General features: G+C 43.6%; 1 protein-coding gene and 1 pseudogene across 2 annotated transcripts; one reads left to right on the forward strand and one right to left on the reverse strand.

The window, feature by feature from the left end:
* Nucleotides 1-62: 62 nt before the first annotated feature.
* On the reverse strand, nt 63-8,564 carry Pold2 (DNA polymerase delta 2, accessory subunit). 2 transcript variants are annotated; one of them, XM_026399468.2, is made up of 11 exons: nt 8,530-8,564; nt 6,632-6,910; nt 3,133-3,254; nt 2,827-2,950; nt 2,309-2,423; nt 2,020-2,218; nt 1,690-1,770; nt 1,391-1,548; nt 1,081-1,208; nt 565-666; nt 63-298 (listed from the first exon to the last, which is right to left on the reverse strand). In XM_026399468.2, the coding sequence occupies exons 2-11, from the start codon at nt 6,849-6,851 to the stop codon at nt 138-140; spliced, it is 1,410 nt and encodes a 469-aa protein (XP_026255253.2). In that variant the 5' UTR covers nt 6,852-6,910; nt 8,530-8,564; the 3' UTR covers nt 63-137. The 2 variants fall into 2 exon arrangements, with proteins under 2 accessions (XP_026255253.2, XP_026255254.2); XM_026399469.2 differs by lacking the exon at nt 8,530-8,564 and adding an exon at nt 8,386-8,466.
* Nucleotides 8,565-20,428: 11,864 nt separating this feature from the next.
* LOC144253717 (serine/threonine-protein kinase Nek4 pseudogene) lies at nt 20,429-21,933 on the forward strand (annotated as a pseudogene).
* The last annotated feature ends 491 nt before the right edge of the window (nt 21,934-22,424 follow it).

Raw genomic sequence — 22,424 nt, forward strand, 5'->3', positions numbered from 1 at the left:
GAGAGGCTGGCCCCTACTAGGGTCCTATCCCAGGTATGCCCAGGAGGAGGTCAAAGCTCAGACAAGTAAACATAAATGCTTTATTTACAAGGCTTATATTGCAAAGGCAAATGGCCTGGTCCAGCTGCCTCTCTAAATCAGGGGCCCAACCCCAGGCCTCCAAGGTCATCATCCTCTGCTCCAAAACCAGCAAAGCTGATAGGTTGGCAAGCCAAGCTGCGCAGGTTCACCAGGCAGGCAGTCTGGGTGGCACTAAAGTCAGGAACGGCCACCAACAGCACCATTTGATCCTCAGGGCCTACAAAGGAGCCACATTAGATCCACTTAGGGTTCTGGGCAAGGTGTGCCTCACAGGAAAGCCCCCAGAAGTAAAGTGGAGTCACAGTGGGGGTGACATCAGAAGTACACAGCTCAGAGCCATTTCAGCCCCCAGTCAGTCTGGCCTCCTTAAATAAAATAACAGTCACAGGGCAGACCCCAGGCAATCTAGTTCATGGGAGCTTCTCCCCCAGGGAAGAACAAATTGCTCTTGTGAGCTCAGGGTTGTCAAAAGACAAAACTTACCTCGGATGATTTTGGAGCCAAAACTGGGAGTGTTCCCGCAAAAGTAGACATGAGGGCATTCCAGAAAGATGAATGGGTCAGTTTTGTAGAAGGGGTAACAACCTGGAAAGGGGCCTGTTGCTGAGCAGGGCTTCTCAGCCTGTATAGAGGATACCCGGGACTACGCAGTCCTGCCTTGGGGCTACCCTTCACAGGATATACAGCAGCATTCCTCCCCTTACCCACTAAAAGTCACCAGTTGTGACAAAAGTCATGTTACCACAAGACCTGAGGGGCAGGTCAGGGGCCCTGTTGCCTCTGCCCTCAGGGGTGGGGACTGGGGGGTTATACCATGCAAAACCCAAATTTCCAATAAACTCCCATGGTCTTGAGCACTGGGGAGCCATGGCCAAAGACAAATTAAGAGTCTAGAATAGCTTCCAGAACAGGCTTCTCCTTAACAGGCCTGGGCAAGGCAGTGTAATCTCAGGAAACTGTCTTCGCCCGCAGATCCCACCAGTGTGACTATGCTGTTACCTAGGGTGTCAGGAGCTGTGGGGCTGATGTGACGGACTCGCAGAGTCCACTCCAGAATCTCCAAATGGTCTTCCATACTGCTGTATCGGAAAATGTCATTCACATTCTGTCCTGATGTCCCCAGGAACCTGCAAGGCAAGGCTCTGCTGAACCTTGGCCTGGGGCCCACTGCTTCTGCTCCACCCATAACAGCCAGCCCAGAGCTCATATCATATTTTTGGGATGCTCCAGGCCAACCTTGTACAAGAACCTTTTGTTGCCCTGCCTCCTCCCCAGCCTTCTCCCCTGCTCCTTCTGCTGTACCGGCTACCTGACTCCATCGATGGTGGCCTGGTAGGGGTTGGTGACCAGCTGCAGTGTGGAGTAGGCAGTGGCCAGTGGGAACATGCAGTGGTGCAGGGGCTGCTGGGGGAGCGTATAGTTGGTTGGATCAAATTCACCTGGCATCACGTCCACAGGCACTGAGGCCTAGAGGGCATAGGGCAGGGAAAGCTTACAGGACCTGAGGGAGCTCCCACTTCCCAAGTCAGCCACCCAACCTCCCGATCCCCACTCAACAGCTTCACAGACTGGGGTCTCCACGCCCTGCCAGCCCCCAAAGCTGCTCACACTCAACTGCAGGAGGATCTCATCCAGCATCTTGACTGCTTCCACACTGGCTGCCTGGGTTTTCTTGGTGAGATACTTGGCCTGGGAGTAGAAACCCAGGAAGCCCTTAGGCCCTGAGGTCAAAGGAACACCCAGAGCCCACCTAAGTTCTCAGCTGAGGAAAGCAGAGCAAAGCCCACCAGCGGAAAGATTTAGAGTTGCCTCATAGACCCTGCACCCCACTCTGGCCCATATACCCTCAAGAAGCAGGGCTGCTTGTGAACACAGCCCGAGTGCAGGAGCCCGCCCACTGCAGCAGGAAGGCTGAATACAGCCAGGTAGCTTCCATACCTTGTTGATAGAATCTCTGCTTTGGGTGCTGTGGCTGAGGAGGTTGCCGGCAAGAATAACCCGGGAGACGTGGGCAGCACTGCACTGTTCTCCTTCATCCCCGAGCTGCCCCGTCACCACATCTACCAGCAGTTGAGTCCCCAGCAGGCTCTCGCCACCGCCTCCACCCAGGCCCAGCCCAGACACGAGCAACACAAACCTGCAGAGACAGTGGGGTCCTGCAGGGTGCCATGGAAGGATATACCTCTCCTTGCACTGGCACTGGGGCCCTGGCACTGGGACTCCTCACCTGTCTGTGTCAAGAGGGGGTGCAGGCTTCTGTGGAGCAAGGTCAGCAAAGCAGTGGTCCTCTACCAGAAACTTTCCATCATCTCTCACGGAACCAAACACTGCCAGGACTGTTCCTGGGGAGCAGTGAGGTGGTCAGGTGTTCCCACCTCCTCCCATCACCCAAATGGGCAGAACCACCAGCCCCTCTCAACACACCAGTTAATTAATTTTCTTTAGGACTCTGAAACTAAAGCCAACTTTCTGGGGTCACTGTCCCTGGATAGAGGCTGGAAGATTGGTCTCACCCAGTAATGGCACCCTACTTTCCCACAAACATAAATGCACTAGCCCCTCAAGCACAAGCCCTGACAGCCCCCACAGAGCTCCCCAACACAACCATGGTGAAGTCTCTCCCAACCTCCTACCAATATACCCTCATTGGACTCCCTACCTCCACCACCCTCTCATTGAATTTCCTGTTTCTCCCCATATTAACATATTCATGCTGGGCTCTACCCACTCTCACTGGGCTCCCACCTGTGACCAACTTTGACACATCAATGGTGCCTTTCAGTTTGATACGCTGCAATTCATCTTCCAAGACCAGCTCATCATCTGGGTGGATGTATTTGCTTCGAGGAGGCTGGGGGAGCAGGTTGTGCTGAAAGGCAGAGATGGTAGGTAGTCTTGGGATCAAGGCCACCAAAGTTCCTATGTTTCAAGATGGTACTGTAGCCCCTGCCCCTCTGGACCTGCTCCTTCGCTCTCCATGGGCAGAGACCCATCCCCAACCCCTTGGGTCTATTAGGGTGGCACATCAGTGTCCTCCCACATAGGTCTTACCTCTTCGCTGATCTCACGCAGGATGGAAGGCTGGAGTGGCATGGCCTTGAACAGAGTGCCCACTACACAGCACTTCTCCCCATGCTGCAGCTCACACAGCTTCTTTACTTCAACTTCACTGCCTGGTGTAAGGGATACAGACTCAGAGAACAGCCCCACCCCTGACCAAGCAAGCGGAGGCCCCTGCCCAGCCCTCTGCGATGGGGCACTTACAAAGACCCTCACCAGAGTGCTGTAGGCCTGGGCCCTTGTCTTTACCAGGAAGGAGAGAACATAAAGTGAAAGACCTCCTGGACCTCAGCACAACAGTGAAGGGGGGTCTGCCAGAGGGACAGAGTCTGTGGGTGTGGTGGGGCCCCAGATGCCAAGTGTCCACCTAAGAGTCAGAAGCAAATAGGGACAGATATGCAGAAGCAAGGCCTTGTGAAGATAGGGCAGGCACCAGAGTTCTGTGGTCACAAGCCTGGGAGGGCCCGGAGCCACCAGAAGCTGGAAGAAGGAGGAAGGATCCTCCCCCAGAGTCTCCAGAAGGAACCAACCCTGTTGACAACTTGATTTCAGATTTCTGGCTTCTAGAATGGAGAGAATAAATATTGTCTTAAGTCAGCAAGTTTGTGGTACTTTATTATAATACCATAGGAAACTAGTACAGAGCATTACTTCACTTATGCCTAAATGATAATAGTCATTCTTAGAAAGAAGCATGCTAAATCCCAACAGAATCCGGCCCTAAAAATATTACAATTTAAGAGTTTTCATTCTTCTGTTCTATCCTCTGTCCCCAAATGCTTCATCCTCTGAAAACAGAGATATCCAAAGGTCAGACATCCTACCCTCTTCCACCCCACTGTGTTTTCTGTTCCTTCTGGAGTCAGGCAGCCCTGATCACCAGGCGTACCCAGGATCCTGGGGTAAGTTAGAACACATCAGAATGTTCTGTACATTCTAGAGGAGAGCTGTAGAGAGCCAGGGTGGGCAGGAGGAAGGAATGCAAGTCTCTAAAGGCCTGTGGACTCATCACAATGGATCTCCATGCCTAGGAAAAACCCCTGTAAGGAGGAGGCACAGTAATGTGAAGATCATGTAGTCCCTCAGCTTAACTGACCCCTGCACAGCCCAACCCTTTCCTGCCCTGGAAGAACCAAAAACATTCCTCAGAGGTACATCTGGGGAAGCACAAAGAGGGGAGTAATTTGAAACAAGATAAGAGGGGCACACCACCAGTAAGAAACACCACACACCAAAGAAAACAACACATTCCTGCTAGAATTTGGATATGGCTTGTCTAGCAAAGGTTCATGTATTGGAGATTTGGTCCCTAGTGTAACAATGTGAGAGGTAGAGAGATGTTTAAGAGGGGGAATCTAGTGGGAGGTCCTTATCTCACTGGGGGAGCAGCCCCCAGAAGGGATTAAAGCTCTCCTAAGAGTGAGTTGTTACAGGAATGAGCCCAGTCCCTGAACTGCTCTCTGGCTTCCAGTTTGTTGATGTGATCTCTCCCCCCCCCCCTTTTTTTTTTGCATGTGCTCCTACTATTTGCTATGAGGTGCTCACTGGAATGAATCTGATGCTGGTATCACACCCTTTAACCTCCAGAACTATGAGCTAAATAAACCTCTTTTCTACACAAGTACCTCACCTTAAGAATTTTGTTACAATAACAGAAAATGGACTAATATATGCTCTCACGCCCCAGGTGGTCCCACTAAGCACAGTACACTCAACTCAGTCAATCCTAACAATACACTAAGAATAAATATTATACCCACACTGAGGCATTGAGAGGTTAAGTATTATGTCTAAGGTCACAGAGTTGGGATACAAATGTATGACCCTTAAGTACTTGGTGGAAACATTAACCCAAGGCAGGATACCCTTCTCCAAGTAATGCACTGGTACCAACAACAAAACTGGACACAAGACCAACACTTGCTCTCACTGATCCCCTTCCAGAAGGCAGACAGCCAACAGACAGTACACAAATAATTGCCCACGGACAAATAGGGAGCTGAGGTAGAAAATATAGAGTAGACTCTGACAGGTTAAGGTCACCAAAGGTGGTCTCCCTAAGGCCATGCCACCTTAACTGAGAATGTAAGGCCAGAAGAATAGGGAGAGAATGTGCCAGTCAATGGAAAAAGCCTACAGCAGGAAGGCTTGGCATGTTCAGGGAACAGGTGAGTAGAGAGAGACCAATTCTGAGAGGCAGGCTAAGCTTTGATGAGGAAGCCCAGGCTATACAGAGAAGCCTCCTGTGGGTATTCTGGGTGATAGACAGCATCCACCACCAGGTCTGTGGTGACCTGCTGCCAGTCACCCCCTTCACTGTGGCAGCTGCCTAAATTCTTGCCCACAGTCAGAGTGTGGAATGCAATGGCCGCTGTCAATCACCTGGGAGCACTGTTAGCAGGTTCAATCACTGGGAAAGAACGTGCTGCTTAAAACTCCTGGAAGATGGTATTGATATTGGGCCCAAGCAGCAGGAGAGTCCACGGACAGTGTCCCCAATGGCTTAAAGGAAAGCAAGGAAAAAGTTCAAATTACTCCCCTTTATGTGTTTCCTCTAGCAGAGGGAGGAAGCAGCCCCTTGTTATGTGGTAGAGGACAGGCAAATAGTACTTTGGGCTGAGGTAAAGAAAACATCACATCCCCAAAGAATTTGCTAATCTACCTAGCAAACTTCCAGGCCCAGAGTTCTCCCACTGCCCAAATAAACTGAGAATTAATCCAATGGTTCAATGAGAGGTGGGAGGGGCCTGACAGCCAGTGTTTCTCAAAGTTCCCAGTGGTTCCCATGGGCCACCAGGGCTGAGATTCACCAAGTCTGGTGCTAGGGATAAGTAAGGCAGGGTCTTACCTATAAAAGCCTCAATTTAAAAACATAATAGGAGATGAATTTGAAAACAACATGGAAAACCACTCATGCAAATCATGAAAATGTAACATCATCCAAAAGTTAAAAGTGGGAGATGGGGGTCCTTTTTCACCACTGAGAAAATCTAATTGCAGGTGCAATCACCAAAGAAGAAATGAGGAAAAGAAAATGGGTCATGTTGCCCAGGCCTCTTTATTAGGAAAGATAGAGAAAGCCCAAGGGACAGAAGACTCAAGGCTACCAATACAGGAAGCCAGGAGAAGTCATCAGTGAAGTAAGGAGACCATAGTGTGCATCTCCAGAAATCTTGTCTTCTTGACATACCGAGGGGCTCTTTAGCTCTAGTGTGAACAAACAGCTGAATAATTTGCACTGAAGATAGGAAAAAATTTCCCTCTGCTAATGAAATATTCACTGTCACCACCAAAACTAAGCCCTTACCTCAAACCAGTCTCCGAACTAAACCTAACATGAAACCCACAGGTTACCTAATCCTCATTATTACCTTAAGAAGAAACTGAAGGATAAAGAGGTTAATTTTCCCAAGGTAACTAGGAAGTAGAAGTTAGAGAAATTTTTGGTTCTAAGTTCTGAGCTGGTGGGGGGATTACCCCCTAAACTCACCCCAATGCTGCAGGGCCCGGTTCACCAAGAAGGGTCGCATCTGGATGAGGCGGGTGGCATAAATATGGGCGTACTGTCGACTAAAACTTCTCTCCCCCAACCTGAAGGGTTGTGAGGAGTTGGTGTAAGTTGCCACAGGCACCCGGGCGAAGGTAGCATTGTTGACTGTTGGTGGAGACAGCAGAGTGTGGGGCCTCTGAGCTGCCTGTTCAGAAAACATGGCTGTACTCTTGGCTTGCTTTGTCCGTCAGACAGCTGTGCCCAGGCCAAAGAGGGTCACTGCAAGAAAACAAAGGCATTCTTGCCACTCCTGTCCCAACCCAAGGCAGAACTCTGCTGGTGTCTCAACCAAGCTGCCCACACTTCAAAGGGCACTAAGATAGAAGGGGAACATAAGCTGGGTGTGGGTAGTGAACAGCCTGTAATCCCAGCAGGTCAGGAAGCTAAGGCAGGAGGATCAAAATTTCAAAGGAGCCTCAGCAACTTAGGCTCTAAGCAGCTTCTGGAGACTCTGTCTCAAAGTAAAAAAATAAAAAGGTCTGGGAATGTGGCTCAGTGGTTAAATACCTCTGGGTTTAATCCCCTGCATCAAAAAAAAAAAAAAAAAAAGGGGGGGGGGGTTAGGGGAAGGGAGAACAGACATAGTGTTTTCCTGGAACTATCTGTGTCTGGATATCTGTCTCACTCTGTAACCCTAGGCCAGGCAGGGAGAAAAGGAAAGCTGAGAGTGATTCTCTCATTTGGAGCTCTCTGCAAATCCCAAATTCAGGCATCCACTCAGGCATTTCCATCTGGACAGCTATCAGAGTCTCAAACTTAGTACAACCCTACTGGAATACCTGATTTGCTCCTTCCAGTTCCCCAGCCCTGCTCCATTTCAAAAAATGAGGCCAGCCTTATTACTAAATAAGCTTACCATTTAAGAATAATAACAACTAAGTAATAAAAATAAAACTAATTTAAATAAAAAAACATAAACCAGTTGCTGCTCTGTTGGAAACTTTTCAAAGATTCCCTATTTCACTATGTAAAGCCCTATGTTCTTATAGTGGCCTATGAGATCTGCCCCAATGGTCCTCCCCTACCATGTCTCTCACTCCTCCTAGTGACCCTCCCACAGCAGGGGCTCCAGGAGAGGTCTCTGTATTCTGGTTGGTACTTCTCCCATATACCTCACTGGTTCTTCATGTCCTTACTCAAAAATTCACCTACCCCTCTCCATATTAATTTTCAAGTGCAACCCTCCCCGGTATGTCTGCTTCTCTAATTGTTGTTCACCGCATTTTCTCCTAATAAACTGTATACTTTAAGTTTGCCTGCCTCCTCCAGCTAGACGATAAGCTCCAGGACAGCAAAGATTTTTGTTTTATTCCTGGAGATATTACCAGCACCTAGAACCGCACTGTTTGTTTCATTGGAATTCGACCGAGTTGTACCTGCAGGACGTACATGTGATTTTTAAAAGTAATACAAACAATATCTCAAGATATTCTTCACACACAATTGAAATGACAGTAGTTTGGATATTTTACCACCACAGCTTTCTCCGCCCCCAAACCTACTTGTTGTTTTATTTAGGAAGTTCAAAACCCCGTAGCTGGTTCGTGTTCCCTGTACTGGACAGCTGTGCTGCACAATGCAAGCTCTCGTTATCCGCCCAAAGCGCGAATCTACATCAACTTTAAGCCAAACGTGCACTACGGTGGCTGCGGCCCGCCAGCTACCGCGTCGCATGTGGCGGGAATCGGATCCACCCGTGGCCGCCCTCCCCTCAGCGTCCGGAGCTAGGTGCCGCGCGGTAGTGTGGAATGTTCCCCAAGATGCGAGTTGCGGCCCCAGAAGCCCTTGTCTCGGATCCGTGGCCTTGAGCCCATTCAACCCCGCAGGTCTGCACTCACCAAGCGACGCTCCACATCCCGCGAATCCCCGCGCGCCCGGCCCGCCCATCATCGCATCCCACCAATCCCGGCGCGCCTGTCCCACCCATCGCCGCGCTCTGCCAATCCCCACGCGCCTGACCCGCCCATATCCGCATCTTGCCAATCGTTGCCGCTCAGCTCCGTCCATCATCTTGCGCCGTATCCCGCCGATCCCCGCGCGCCCTTAGCGGGGGAAGCTCAAGCTAAGGAAGCGCTTAGCCGAGTCCCAGGTTCCCTTGGCAACGAGGGGCGGGGAAAGGCGCAGCTGGTCCCGTACGCTTGCGTGCACGCTGGGAGCTGGGTGGTTGGGCGCGCGGTGAGAGGTACCCGGTCGTTTTGGGTCTCTTTGACTGTCAGGCCTCTCCCTGAAGCCCTCCCCCGCGAAATTGCCTGGAGGGTCTCCCAAAGTCTCCCAGGGTCCTCGCTGTCCCTGCAGAGTGGCTCACCTGAGCGCAAGGGATCGCAAGCGGCCGCAAGTGAGAGGATCCTGGCAGAAGGAAGGAGGCGCCAGCGGCCAGTCCCTCTCTGCCCTCCAGTCCTGCAGCCCTGTGCATCCGACCCCGGCGGGCTGCTGTCAAGTGCTCCATAGCGGCCAGTCCCATATTCCCCACCCTCCGATGTTCTCCACACCCCAGTATTCGAACTCTTTCTACCCACCGATTCGTAGAATTTCTAACTGAACCCATCGGTTCTTCCCTGTACAGTTTTCCTCCCTCTCCCACCTTTGCTGTGAGTCTCCGTCAGAAGTTGATATGAACACACTATCCTCCTGCAGTGGACCAGTGTGATAGTGCATACCTGTAATCACAGCTGCTGGGACCCTGAGGCTAGGTTCAAGGCTAACCTGGGTAATTTTAGCCGGGTCAGAAATTAAGATGAAAAGGGAAAGGGACGTAGCTCAGTTCAAGTCCCAGTACTTCTGCAGGGTGGAGGGTTTCCAGGAAGCTCCGTAATAGATTTACCACTGTTCTAAGTACTTGACACTTTAATCCACCCTTTGAAGCATAAACTGTCCTTCCATTTTACAAATGAAGAAACAGGCAAATTAGGGGTCACCCAGTTAGCAGCAACTGGGATTCATACAAAGGCAGCCTGACTGCTGGTAACATTGTACTGTACTGAGGCTTCACTTGTAACATTGTACATGTACTGGGCAAACATACATAGTTTTACTTCTTCCTTTGCAATTTGGATACCTTTTCTGTTTCTTGCCTTTTCTGTTTTCTTGTTTCTGGTTGGAATTTCCCATACCTGAATTGAACGGTAGTGGTGAAAGTCATCTTAAAGGAAAAAATTTCAAGTCAGCATTGAGTGTGATGTTAGTTGTGAATTCTTCATATATGGATTTTATTATTTGAGATAGTTTCCATATATTCCTTGTTTTCTGAAGTTTTTGTTTTGTCATGATAAGATGTTAAATTTTGCTAAATACTTTTCTCTGCATAAATTGAGCTGATCATGTGGTTCCCCCTGCCCCATTTCATTCAGGCGATCTATTACATTTTTAAATTTTGTTATGTCAGATCATTTTTGCATTTCAGAAGAAAATCCCACTTGATAGACTTAGTAACCACTTAGTGGAACTACAAACCAAAGTTACAGCAATGCTAGCTTTTATAATTACCCCTGTTCACCTTTACCAGAGGTCTTTATTTATTTATTTATTCTTGGTTTTGAGTTACTTTCTTTTCAACTTGCAGGACTCCCCCTAGCATTCCTTTCCAAGATTTCTGATGAGAAATCTGATCATCTTTTTGAGTATCCCTTATATTTGATGGGTCACTTCTCTCCTGCTGCCTTCAAGATTGTCTCCTTGAACAGTTTATAGGTACAGGGATACAAGTGGATAAGAGGTATAAGTTCTAAAGTTTTATAGCACAGGAGGGTAACTATGGATGATAATGGTTATATGTTTCAAATTATATGTTAATTATGTTATATGTTTCAAATTATAAGTTAAATTATATGTTTCAAAATAGTTAATAGAATTTTGAATGTTTCTAACACAAAGAAATGGTAAATGCTTAAGGTGCCCTGATCATACATTGTATACATAAATTGATGTCACACAATACTCCATAAATATGTACAATTATTGTGTGATTAAAATTTTAAAAATATTTTTTTAGAGATACTATTCTTGTCTTTGGCTTTTAGCATCTTGTTATATAGTTGACCCTTTGTGTCCATGGGTTCTGCATCTGTGGATACAGAGAGCCACCTTAAAGGACTTGGGCATCTACTAATTTTGATGTCTGTTGGTGGTGTGTAACCAATCCACTATGAATACTGTGGCATGACTTGTATCACTATTTTCCTCAGCATGGGTATCGAGTTAGCATACTTGGAGGTTTGTTTTGTTTTTTAGTTTTTTTTGGATATTTATAGTCATATCATTTATCAAACTGAGAAATTTTTAGCCATCATTTCTTCAAATAATCCCTTCATCTCTTGAACTCTTTTTTCTGGAATTCCCATCATAGATATATTGGTCTGCTTGATGGTGTTCCATAGGTCCCTTAATCTCTGCTCACTTTTCTGCAACATGTTTATTCTTTCTGTTCTTCATATTTGATAATTTAGATTGTCTAATCTTCAAGTTTGCTGAAATTTGTCCTTGAATTTCTTAATGACTATTTCATTTTGTTATTGTACTTTTCAGCTCCAGAATTATTTTTCTAATTTTTTATTTGTTCTTTTTAGATATACATGACAGTAGAGTGTATTTTGACATATACAGACATGGACTATAACTAATTCTAATTAGGATTCCATTCTTTAGGTTGTACAGAATGTGGAGTTTCACTGGTAATGTATATGAACATAGGAAAGTTATATTTAATTCATTTAGCTGTCTTTCCTAATCCCATTTCCCCTTCCTTCCCTTCATCCTATTACTATTATTGTTATTATTATTTATTTTTTGGTACTGGGATTGAACCAAGAGTCATGCTTAACCACTGAGTCCCATCCCCAGCTCTTTTAAAAATATTTTATTTAGAGAAAGGGCTGAATTTCTTAGGGCCTTGCTAAGTTGCTGAGGTTGGCTTTGAACTCTGGATCCTTCTCCTTTAGTCTCCTGAGCCACTAGGATTATAGGCATGTGCCACCGTGCCTAGCCAGAATTTCTTTTTTACTACCTAAACAACAATAAGACGTTTTCTATCTCTCTACTGGTATTCCCATTTGTGCATACATCATTTTCTTGACTGTCCATATCTTCACTTATCTCTTCTGGTATCTTTTTAAAAATATATGATAACAGAATACATTACAATTCTTATTACACATATAGAACACAAATTTTCATATCTCTGGTTATATACATAGTATATTCATACCAATTCATGCCTTCATACCTGTACTTTGGATAATAATGATCATCACATTTCACCATCATTAATAACCCCATGCCCCCTCCTTTCCCCTCCAACCCCTCTACCCTATCTAGAGTTTGTCTATTCCTCCCATGCTCCCTATCCCTATCCCACTATGAATCACCCACCTTATATGAAAGAAAACATTCAGCATTTAGTTTTTTGGGATTAGCTAACTTCACTTAGCATTATCTTCTCTAACTCCATCCATTTACCTGCAAATGCCGTGATTTTATTCTCTTTTATTGCTGAGCAATATTCCATCGTGTATATATACCACATTTTTTCTTATCCATTCATCTATTGAAGGGCATCTAGGTTGGTTCCACAGTTTAGCTATTGTGAATTGTGCTGCTACAAACTTTGATGTGGCTGTGTCCCTGTAGTATTCTGTTTTTAAGTCCTTTGGGTAGAGACCGAAGAAAGGGATAGCTAGGTCAAATGGTGGTTCATTCCCAATTTTCCAAGAAATCTCCATACTGCTTTCCATATTGGCTGCACCAATTTGCAGTCCTACAGCAATGTATGAGTGTACCTTTTCCCCCACATCCTCACCAACACTTATTGTTGTTTGCCTTCATAATAGCTGCCATTCTGACTGGAATGAGATAAAATCTTAGAGTAATTTTGATTTTCATTTCTCTAATTGCTAGTGATGATGGACATTTTTTCATGTATTTGTTGATTGATTGTACATCATCTTCTGAGAAGTGTCTGTTCAGTTCCTTGGCCCATTTATTGATTGGGTTATTTGGTTTTTTGGTGTTTAGCTTTTTGAGTTTTTTATATACCCTAGAGATTAGTCCTCTTTCTGTGTGAGGGGTAAAGATTTGCTGCCAAGATGTAGGCTTTCTATTGACCTCACAGATTGTTTCTTTTGCTGAGAAGAAACTTTTTATTTTGAGTATCTTTAAGATGGTTGTTTTAAAGTCTTTGTCTAGCAAGTCACCTATTTGGCTTTTCTTTCTTTCTTTTTTTTATACCTTTATTTTATTGATTTTTATGTGGTGCTGAGGATTGAACCTAGGGTCTTGCACATGCTAGGTGAGCACTCTACCACTGAGCCACAAGCCCAGCCCTATTTGGCCTTTCTCTGGTATGGTTTCTGTTGATTTATTTTTCCCTTGGAATGGATCATACACTCCTGTTTCTTTGTCTGCTTTGGGATGTTTTTAGTTGAAAATTGAATATTTCTATTTCACAATCTGAAAACCAGGTGTTTCCCCTCTCCCCAAGTTTGCTAAGTTTTATTTATTTAAAAATTATTACTATCAGCTATGGCAGCAATGATGTGGTGGGTCATGTCTCAGTTCTCCTGCCCTAGCCAGACCTCTATAGCCTATCCCCCTGCAGCCTCTCCAGCATGAGCCCACAGACCTACCCAGTGTTGCTGCCACATCCCAAATTGGGTCTGAGCTGGGAATATGCCCCTACTGCTCCCTGAAGATTGTGGGCAGGGAAGCTACAAGGAGGTGATGCTTATGAAGTACCAGTGGGACATCAGAATTTATGTTATCAAAAAAAAATGAAGCTCTTAAATGCCTCCAACTGTTGAACAGGAAGCTCAGTTCTTGTCTCAGTTGAAGTACTCCAACACTGTCAACTGCAAAGCATCATGGGAAGGAGGAGAGGTCTATTCTACATTGTTCATGGCCTCTGTGAAGCTGGTGATCTGTACCCAGAGCTCCAGGAGCAAAAAGGGAAATTTCTGCCTGATAGTCTAATAGTAGAGTGGTTTGTACAGTTTGGCATAACTTTTCAGTATTTACATAAGAAACACAACCTTTATCTAGATCTGAAACAACTCAAAATCTCTTTCTGATAGGAATAAACATCATTCAAGTGGGTGACCTAGGAATTGACTATTAGAGAACACTGTGACATGGAAAACAGCCTCATTGGCATACCCTGATGTTTGGGCTTAGGGATGCTGTGTTGCTGAGGCTTGCAGTAGACTAGGTTTTTGTATGTAGCCAAAGTCATGATCACCCTGATTCAGTGTATGTCCTCAAGATCATGAAAATTTGCTTGTGAGCATTCATCCACTTATGTAACCTGTTGGCAATATGTCTTCTTTGTCTGGCCTGCATATTAAAAATTGTCCATGGAGCCAGGCGTGGTGGCACATGCCTATAATCCCAGTGGCTCAGGAGGTTGAAGCAGGAGGATCATGAGTTCTAAGCCAGCCTCAGAAAAAAATGAGGTACTAAGCAACTCAGTGAGACCCTGTAGGGCTGGGGATGTGGCTCAGTGGTTGGGTGCTCTTGAGTTCAATCTCGGTGCAAAAAAAAAAAAAGATGATCCATGGAAGGATTCAGGAGGCTGGAGCTAGAGACTGGGGGGTTGCTGTAGCTTCCAAATAAAGAACGTCTATTATCTCAACTGTGCCTCACATCTTCTTTCACCTGCTGGGATCTGGAATCTGTTTCCCAGGGTCTGAGCCTACATCTTGATTTGTGTTTATGTAATGGCCACTCTGAATCTGAACCATGATTTCAATGCAAAAAAAAAAAAAAAAAAAAAACCCATGAATTCTTTATTGGATTATTGAAGGAAAGCTTCCACCAATGTCAAGAGTTTATAGCCCAGTGCTGGCAAAACTGATAAGAACATTGAGGGAAAGTTCTGAAGAAAGACCCTCTATGAGGAACATCCTGAGATGGCCCAGATAAAAAACCCATTCTCCTTGATTTTAGAGTCTACAAAGACAAAAACCTCCAAAACTAACATTAAAAATGATGATTATAAGCCTGCAGCAGGGCCCCGGAGATCCAGGCCAACTGATTCGCGCGGCCTGCCCCGCAGCTACAGAAGGCGTGGCGCCTCAGAGAAGCCATTAATTAGCAAGCAGGGAGGTTAGGGACTGCCATTAGGTGGAATCCCGCCAGCCAAGCCCACCGCCCACGCCCGGAACAGGCCCAGCGACCTGCCAGCATTGTAGTCACGACACCCCAATTGGAATAGGGACAGAGCAGAGCCGCCTTCCACTCCCGGAACAGGCCCAGAGAGCCGCCAGCGTGGTAGACACGTCACCCCAATTGGAGTAGGGGCACAGCCGCCGCCCGCACCTGCAAGGGAGACTTTTCAAGTATACAAGAGCAACATAAATAAATAGGGGGTAAATTTCAAAACACAACAGTTGCACCAAGCAGAAAGAAACGTGAGCAGTATGAAAAGACAAGGAAAGAAAGGACCACAAGCAATGCAGGTCAACTCAACTTTAGAAGAGGTAATAGCTGCAACAGATGGAATATCAGATAAAGAGTTCAGGATATATATGCTTCAGATGATCTGGAGTCTCAAGGAAGACATGAGACAGCAAAATCAGACAATGAAAGATCACATTGACAAACAAATCCAGGAAATAAAAGATCAATTTCACAGGGAGATAGAGGTAATAAAAAACAAACAAATTGAAATTCTAGAAATGCAGGAAACAATAAACCAACTTAAAAACTCAATTGAGAATACTACCAGCAGAGTAGATCACTTAGAAGAGAGAACATCAGACAATGAAGACAAAGTATTTCAACTGGAAAAGAACATAGACAGCTCAGCAAGTCTGCTAAGAAACCATGAGCAGAACATCCAAGAATTATGGGACAATATCAAAAGACCAAATTTAAGAGTCATTGGGATACAGGAAGGCACAGAGCTCCATTCCAAAGGAATAAACAGTCTATTCAGTGAAATAATACGAGAAAACTTCCCAGAATTGAAGATTGAGACAGAATCCCAAATCCTAGAAGCCTACAGGACGCCGAATGTGCAAAATCATAAGAGATCCACACCTAGACACATTATAATGAAGATGTCCAACATACAGAATAAGGAGAGAATTTTAAAAGCTGCAAGAGAAAGAAAGCAGATTACATTTAGGGGTAAACCAATCAGGATAACAGCTGATCTCTCAACACAGACTCTGAAAGCTAGAAGATCCTGGAATAACATATTTCAAACACTGAAAGACAATGGGCTCCAACCAAGAATCGTGTATCCGGCGAAATTAAGCTTCAGGTTAGAAGATGAAATTAAAACCTTCCACAATAAACAAAAGTTAAAAGAATTCGCAGCTAGAAAACCATCTCTTCAAAAAATCCTTGGCAAAACATTACAGGAAGAGGAAATGGAAAATAACATTGAAAACCAACAATGGGAGGTAGGACAGTAAAGGGGGGAAAGTAGTCAAAGAGGATAACAAATCAGGTTTAGTAACATCAATAAACAAATATGGATAGAAGAACAAACCATATCTCAATAATAACCCTAAATGTTAATGGCTTAAACTCACCAATTAAGAGACACAGGCTAGTAGAATGGATCAAAAAACAAGACCCAACAATATGCTGTCTACAGGAGACGCATTTGATAGGAAAAGATATACATAGACTGAAGGTGAAAGGTTGGGAAAAATCATATCACTCATATGGACCGCGGAAACAAGCAGGAGTGTCCATACTCATATCTAATAAAATAGATTTCAAGCCAAAGCTAATCAAAAGGGATATAGAAGGACACTTCATACTGCTCAAGGGAACCATACACCAACAATACATAACAATCATAAATATATATGCCCCAAATAATGGTGCAGCTGTGTTCATCAAGCAAACTCTTCTCAAGTTCAAGAGTCTAATAGACCAACATACAATAATCATGGGAGACTTCAACACACCTCTCTCACCACTGGACAGATCTTCCAAACAAAAGTTAAATAAGGAAACTATAGAACTCAATAACACAATTAACAACCTAGACTTAATTGACATATATAGACTATACCACCCAACATCAAGTAGCTACACTTTTTTCTCAGCAGCACATGGAACCTTCTCAAAAATAGACCATATACTATGTCACAGGGCAACTCTTAGACAATACAAAGGGATAGAGATAATACCATGCATCTTATCTGATCATAATGGAATGAAACTGAAAATCAATGATAAAAGAAGAAAGGAAAAAGCAAGCATCACCTGGAGAATGAACAATAGGTTGCTGAGTGATCAATGGGTTTTAGAAGACATCAAGGAGGAAATTAAAAAATTCCTAGAGTTAAATGAAAACACAGACACAACATATCGGAATCTATGGGACACATTGAAAGCAGTTCTAAGAGGAAAATTCATTGCTTGGAGTTCATTCCTCAAAAAAAGAAAAAACCAACAAATAAATGATCTCATACTTCATCTCAAAATCCTAGAAAAAGAAGAGCAAAACAACAGCAAAAGAAGTAGAAGGCAAGAAATAATTAAAATCAGAGCTGAAATTAATGAAATTGAAACAAAAGAAACAATTGAAAAAATTGACAAAACTAAAAGCTGGTTCTTTGAAAAAATAAATAAAATTGACAGACCCTTAGCCATGCTAACGAAGAGAAGAAGAGAGAGAACCCAAATTACTAGCATACGGGATGAAAAAGGCAATATCACAACAGACACTTCAGAAATACAGAAGATAATCAGAAATTACTTTGAATCCTTATACTCCAATAAAATAGAAGATAGTGAAGGCATAGATAAATTCCTTGAGTCCTATGATCTGCCCAGATTGAGCCAGGAGGATATAGACAACCTAAACAGACCAATAACAATAGAGGAAATAGAAGAAACCATCAAAAGACTACCAACTAAGAAAAGCCCAGGACCGGATGGGTATACAGCAGAGTTTTACAAAACCTTTAAAGAGGAACTAACACCAATACTTTTCAAGCTATTTCAGGAAATAGAAAAAGAGGGAGAACTTCCAAATTCATTCTACGAGGCCAACATCACCCTGATTCCGAAACCAGACAAAGACACATCAAAGAAGGAAAACTACAGACCAATATCTCTAATGAACCTTGACGCAAAAATCCTCAATAAAATTCTGGCGAATCGGATTCAAATACATATCAAAAAATTATACATCATGATCAAGTAGGATTCATCCCTGGGATGCAAGGCTGGTTTAATATACGGAAATCAATAAATGTTATTCACCACATCAATAGACTTAAAAATAAGAACCATATGATCATCTCAATAGATGCAGAAAAAGCATTCGACAAAGTACAGCATCCCTTTATGTTCAAAACGCTAGAAAAATTAGGGATAACAGGATCATACCTCAACATTGTAAAAGCAATCTATGATAAGCCACAGGCCAGCATCATTCTGAATGGAGAAAAATTGAAGGCATTCCCTCTAAGATCTGGTACAAGACAGGGATGCCCTCTCTCACCACTTCTGTTCAACATAGTCCTCGAAACACTGGCCAGAGCAATTAGACAGTCAAAAGAAATTAAAGGCATAAAAATAGGAAAAGAAGAACTTAAATTATCACTATTTGCAGATGATATGATTCTATACCTAGCAGACCCAAAAGGGTCTACAAAGAAGCTATTAGAGCTAATAAATGAATTCAGCAAAGTGGCAGGATATAAGATCAACACGCATAAATCAAAGGCATTCCTGTATATCAGCGACAAATCCTCTGAAACGGAAATGAGGACAACTACTCCATTCACAATATCCCCCCCAAAAATAAAATACTTGGGAATCAACCTAACAAAAGAGGTGAAAGATTTATACAATGAAAATTACAGAACCCTAAAGAAAGACATAGAAGAAGACCTTAGAAGATGGAAAAACATACCCTGCTCATGGATAGGCAGAACTAACATCATCAAAATGGCGATATTACCAAAAGTTCTCTATAAGTTCAATGCAATGCCAATCAAAATCCCAACAGCATATCTTGTAGAAATAGATAAAAGAATCATGAAATTCATATGGAATAATAAAAGACCCAGAATAGCAAAAACAATACTAAGCAGGAAGTGTGAATCAGGCGGTATAGCGATACCAGACTTCAAACTATACTACAGAGCAATAGTAACAAAAACAGCATGGTACTGGTACCAAAACAGGCGGGTGGACCAATGGTACAGAATAGAGGACACAGTAACCAATCCACAAAACTACAACTATCTTATTTTTGATAAAGGGGCTAAAAGCATGCAATGGAGGAAGGATAGCATCTTCAACAAATGGTGCTGGGAAAACTGGAAATCCATTTGCACCAAAATGAATCTGAATCCCTATCTCTCGCCGTGCACAAAAGTTAACTCAAAATGGATCAAGGAGCTTGATATTAAATCAGAGACACGGCATCTGATAGAAGAAAAAGTTGGTTATGATCTACACGCTGTGGGATCGGGCTCCAAATTCCTCAATAGGACACCCATAGCTCTAGAGTTAACAAATAGAATCAACAAATGGGACTTACTCAAACTAAAAAGTTTTTTCTCAGCAAAAGAAACAATAAGAGAGATAAATAGGGAGCCTACATCCTGGGAACAAATCTTTACTCCACACACTTCAGATAGAGCCCTAATAACCAGAATATACAAAGAACTCAAAAAATTAGACAATAAGATAACAAATAACCCAATCAATAAATGGGCCAAGGACCTGAACAGACACTTCTCAGAGAAGGACATACAATCAATCAACAAGTACATGAAAAAATGCTCACCATCGCTAGCAGTCAGAGAAATGCAAATCAAAACTACCCTAAGATACCATCTCACTCCAGTAAGACTGGCAGCCATTAGGAAGTCAAACAACAATAAGTGCTGGAGAGGATGCGGGGAAAAGGGCACTCTTGTTCATTGCTGGTGGGACTGCAAATTGGTGCAGCCAATTTGGAAAGCAGTATGGAGATTTCTCGGAAAGCTGGGAATGGAACCACCATTTGACCCAGCTATTCCCCTTCTCGGTCTATTCCCTAAAGCCCTAACAAGAGCATGCTACAGGGACACTGCTACATCGATGTTCATAGCAGCTCAATTCACGATAGCAAGACTGTGGAACCAGCCTAGATGCCCTTCAATAGATGAATGGATAAAAAAAAATGTGGCATTTATACACTATGGAATATTACTCTGCATTAAAAAATGACAAAATCATAGAATTTGGAGGGAAATGGATGGCATTAGAGCAGATTATGCTAAGTGAAGCTAGTCAATCTTTAAAAAACAAATACCAAATGACTCCTTTGATATAAGGGGTGTAAACAAGGACAGGGTAGGGACGAAGAGCTTGAGAAGAATATTTACAGTAAACAGGGATGAGAGGTGGGAGGGAAAGGGAGTGAGAAGGGAAATTGCATGGAAATGGAAGGCGATCCTCAGGGTTATACAAAATGTCATATAAGAGGTAAGGAGGGGTAAGTCAAGAGAATACAAATGGAAGACATGATTTACAGTAGAAGGGGTAGAGAGAGAAAAGGGGAGGGAAGGGGAGGGGAGGGGAGGGGGGATAGTAGACAATAGGACAGACAGCAGAATACATCAGACACTAGAAAGGCAATATGTCAATCAATGGAAGGGTAACTGATGTGATACAGCAATTTGTATACGGGGTAAAAGCGGGAGTTCATAATCCACTTGAATCAAACCGTGTAATATGATGTATTAAGAACTATGTAATGTTATGAACGACCAATAAAAAAAAATGATGATTATAAATCCAAACCTGTTGTTACTATGGTTTTCTAGAAAGGCAGAATCAAATCATGAAGTAATCCATCCCCAACCACATTCTGCTGAGGGCTCCAAGTCACATGTAATGAATGAAGATAAATATTTAACCCAGGAGAAACTCATGGCCATCAGTCCCTTGAAATAACTTGCTGTTCTAGAAGGCCACACTGGCAAACCAGACATGAGCAATACTGCAGAGTCACTAGTCACACTCAGTAGGGTAAATATTGACATCTTACCTGCAGAAAGTAGAGACTCAATAAATGACAGTGTAGTTCTGAAAAATCAACCAAGAGACTTAGATGCCTCTAACAAGCAAAAAGGTAAATGCAATATTTCTCAAGTAAAGAAAGAGGGTCTGCAGGGTAACACTAAGTCCAGTGCTCAGCCTGAAAGCCTGATTCCCATATTGTCCTCTGTCAATGGCAGTGGGGAAGAGAGTAAACCAGTGAGGCTGTTGGAGCTCCTAATCAAAGACCAAAGGCCAAAGAACAGGTTGAATTCATGTGAATATATTATAGAAAAACAGAGCAGAATCTACCCAGATTTACAGCCACACAGTTCTAGGTCTGAATATTCCCTGTCTCCATAGTGATGGCAGAAGAATACAGACTGTGCACAGTGAGGGAGAGCAAAGTCAACAGAGATCTCTTTGCATTCCAAGAGGCACCTTCTCAATTTTGACTTCTCATCCCACTGTTGGGAAAGTGTCTATCACATTGTCACAACAAAATGCTGAAAACCAAAGTAGAATGGTTACTGGGTCTGTGAATAGTTCAAGGAGCAGTGAGATGTCATTATCAAAGGACTATCCGTCATCAGTCAGAAAGAGGAGGTGGCTAAAGCAGACCCAAGAAGAAATATTCCTCTCAGGCCTTTCAGTGAGGAAAACTTCTCTGAGAGCAGCAGAAACTGCAGCAGGAAATCCAAACAGGGAAACTGCAGCAGGAAATCCAGTTCATACCTGCTGGACAGCAACATTACTCAGGGGAGGAAACTGATTGATAGTGGGTGAGCTAAGTTCTTCTACAAGGTGAACTGATAGGTCAGATAGGGACTTCAGGGAAGGAAAAAGTCATACAAATGAAATGAATGACTGCTACAATTGAGGACTAAGATCCTTAAACTGGCTTCTAAAGAGAACTGTGAAGTTGACCATAACCAAATTCAGTGTCAGATTTAAATTTCGTTGGAAATATTGGGACACATTGGTACTTCATGGAGAAGTTGCAGAAGAGACAGACAAACTCCTATTTAAAGGACTGCCTTCAGCTAGAATGCCAGATTCTGAAAAAAATCAGGATAATTGTTGAAATATTGAGAGTTAATATCATTAGCAGCCTGAAGACTCAGCTGTTAGAGTAGGTATGTGATCTTCTAGAAGAGGAGGATAAATTGAACACAGAATTACATTTATGGGAGCAAGTGGGTAGAAAGTACCCAACTTATAGTAGGAAAGCTTGCCAGTTGAAATCTTAGAGAAAGTGAATTTTTGAGAATTTGTTTTAATCTGTCAAATCTGAAGGCCAATTTTCAAAGGTTTTTGGCTTTAAAGACAAACCATAACAGTCATTTAGAGGCCATTTACTATTCTTTTATATCTCTTTGGGCTTTTTGTTTTGTTTTGTTTTACGTTGGTACCAGGAATTGAACCTAGAGCACTTAACCACTGAGCCACATCTCCATTCCTTTTTATATTTTATTTAGAGACAGGGTCTCACTAAGTTGTTGGAGGCCGGCTTTGGACTTGTGATCCTCCTTGCCTCAGCATCCTAAGCTGCTGGGATCACAGTCATGTGCCACTGCACCCAGCTTCTTTGGGGTTTTCTTATTGGAAAAAAATTGGATACAACAGAGTTGTATCAAACCCATTGCCTCACACATGCTAGGCAAGTGCTCTGCCACTGAGCAACAACCCCAGCCCCAGCATTCTGTTCTTAACAAGATCTGCCCACAAGGGAAGTTTGTAC

The sequence above is a fragment of the Urocitellus parryii genome, chromosome 3 (assembly GCF_045843805.1).
Source record: "Urocitellus parryii isolate mUroPar1 chromosome 3, mUroPar1.hap1, whole genome shotgun sequence".
NCBI classification, from domain to species: domain Eukaryota; kingdom Metazoa; phylum Chordata; class Mammalia; order Rodentia; family Sciuridae; genus Urocitellus; species Urocitellus parryii.

What these genes read in the sequence shown, in the direction of transcription:
- Pold2 (XM_026399468.2), bottom strand. Translation starts at nt 6,851, where the DNA reads ATGTTTTCTGAACAGGCAGCTCAGAGGCCCCACACTCTGCTGTCTCCA. An exon ending in TGCGTGAGATCAGCGAAGAG is followed by an intron (nt 2,951 to 3,132) that starts GTAAGACCTATG and finishes TCTGCCTTTCAG; the next exon opens with CACAACCTGCTCCCCCAGCC. An exon ending in CCCCCTCTTGACACAGACAG is followed by an intron (nt 2,219 to 2,308) that starts GTGAGGAGTCCC and finishes CTGTCTCTGCAG; the next exon opens with GTTTGTGTTGCTCGTGTCTG.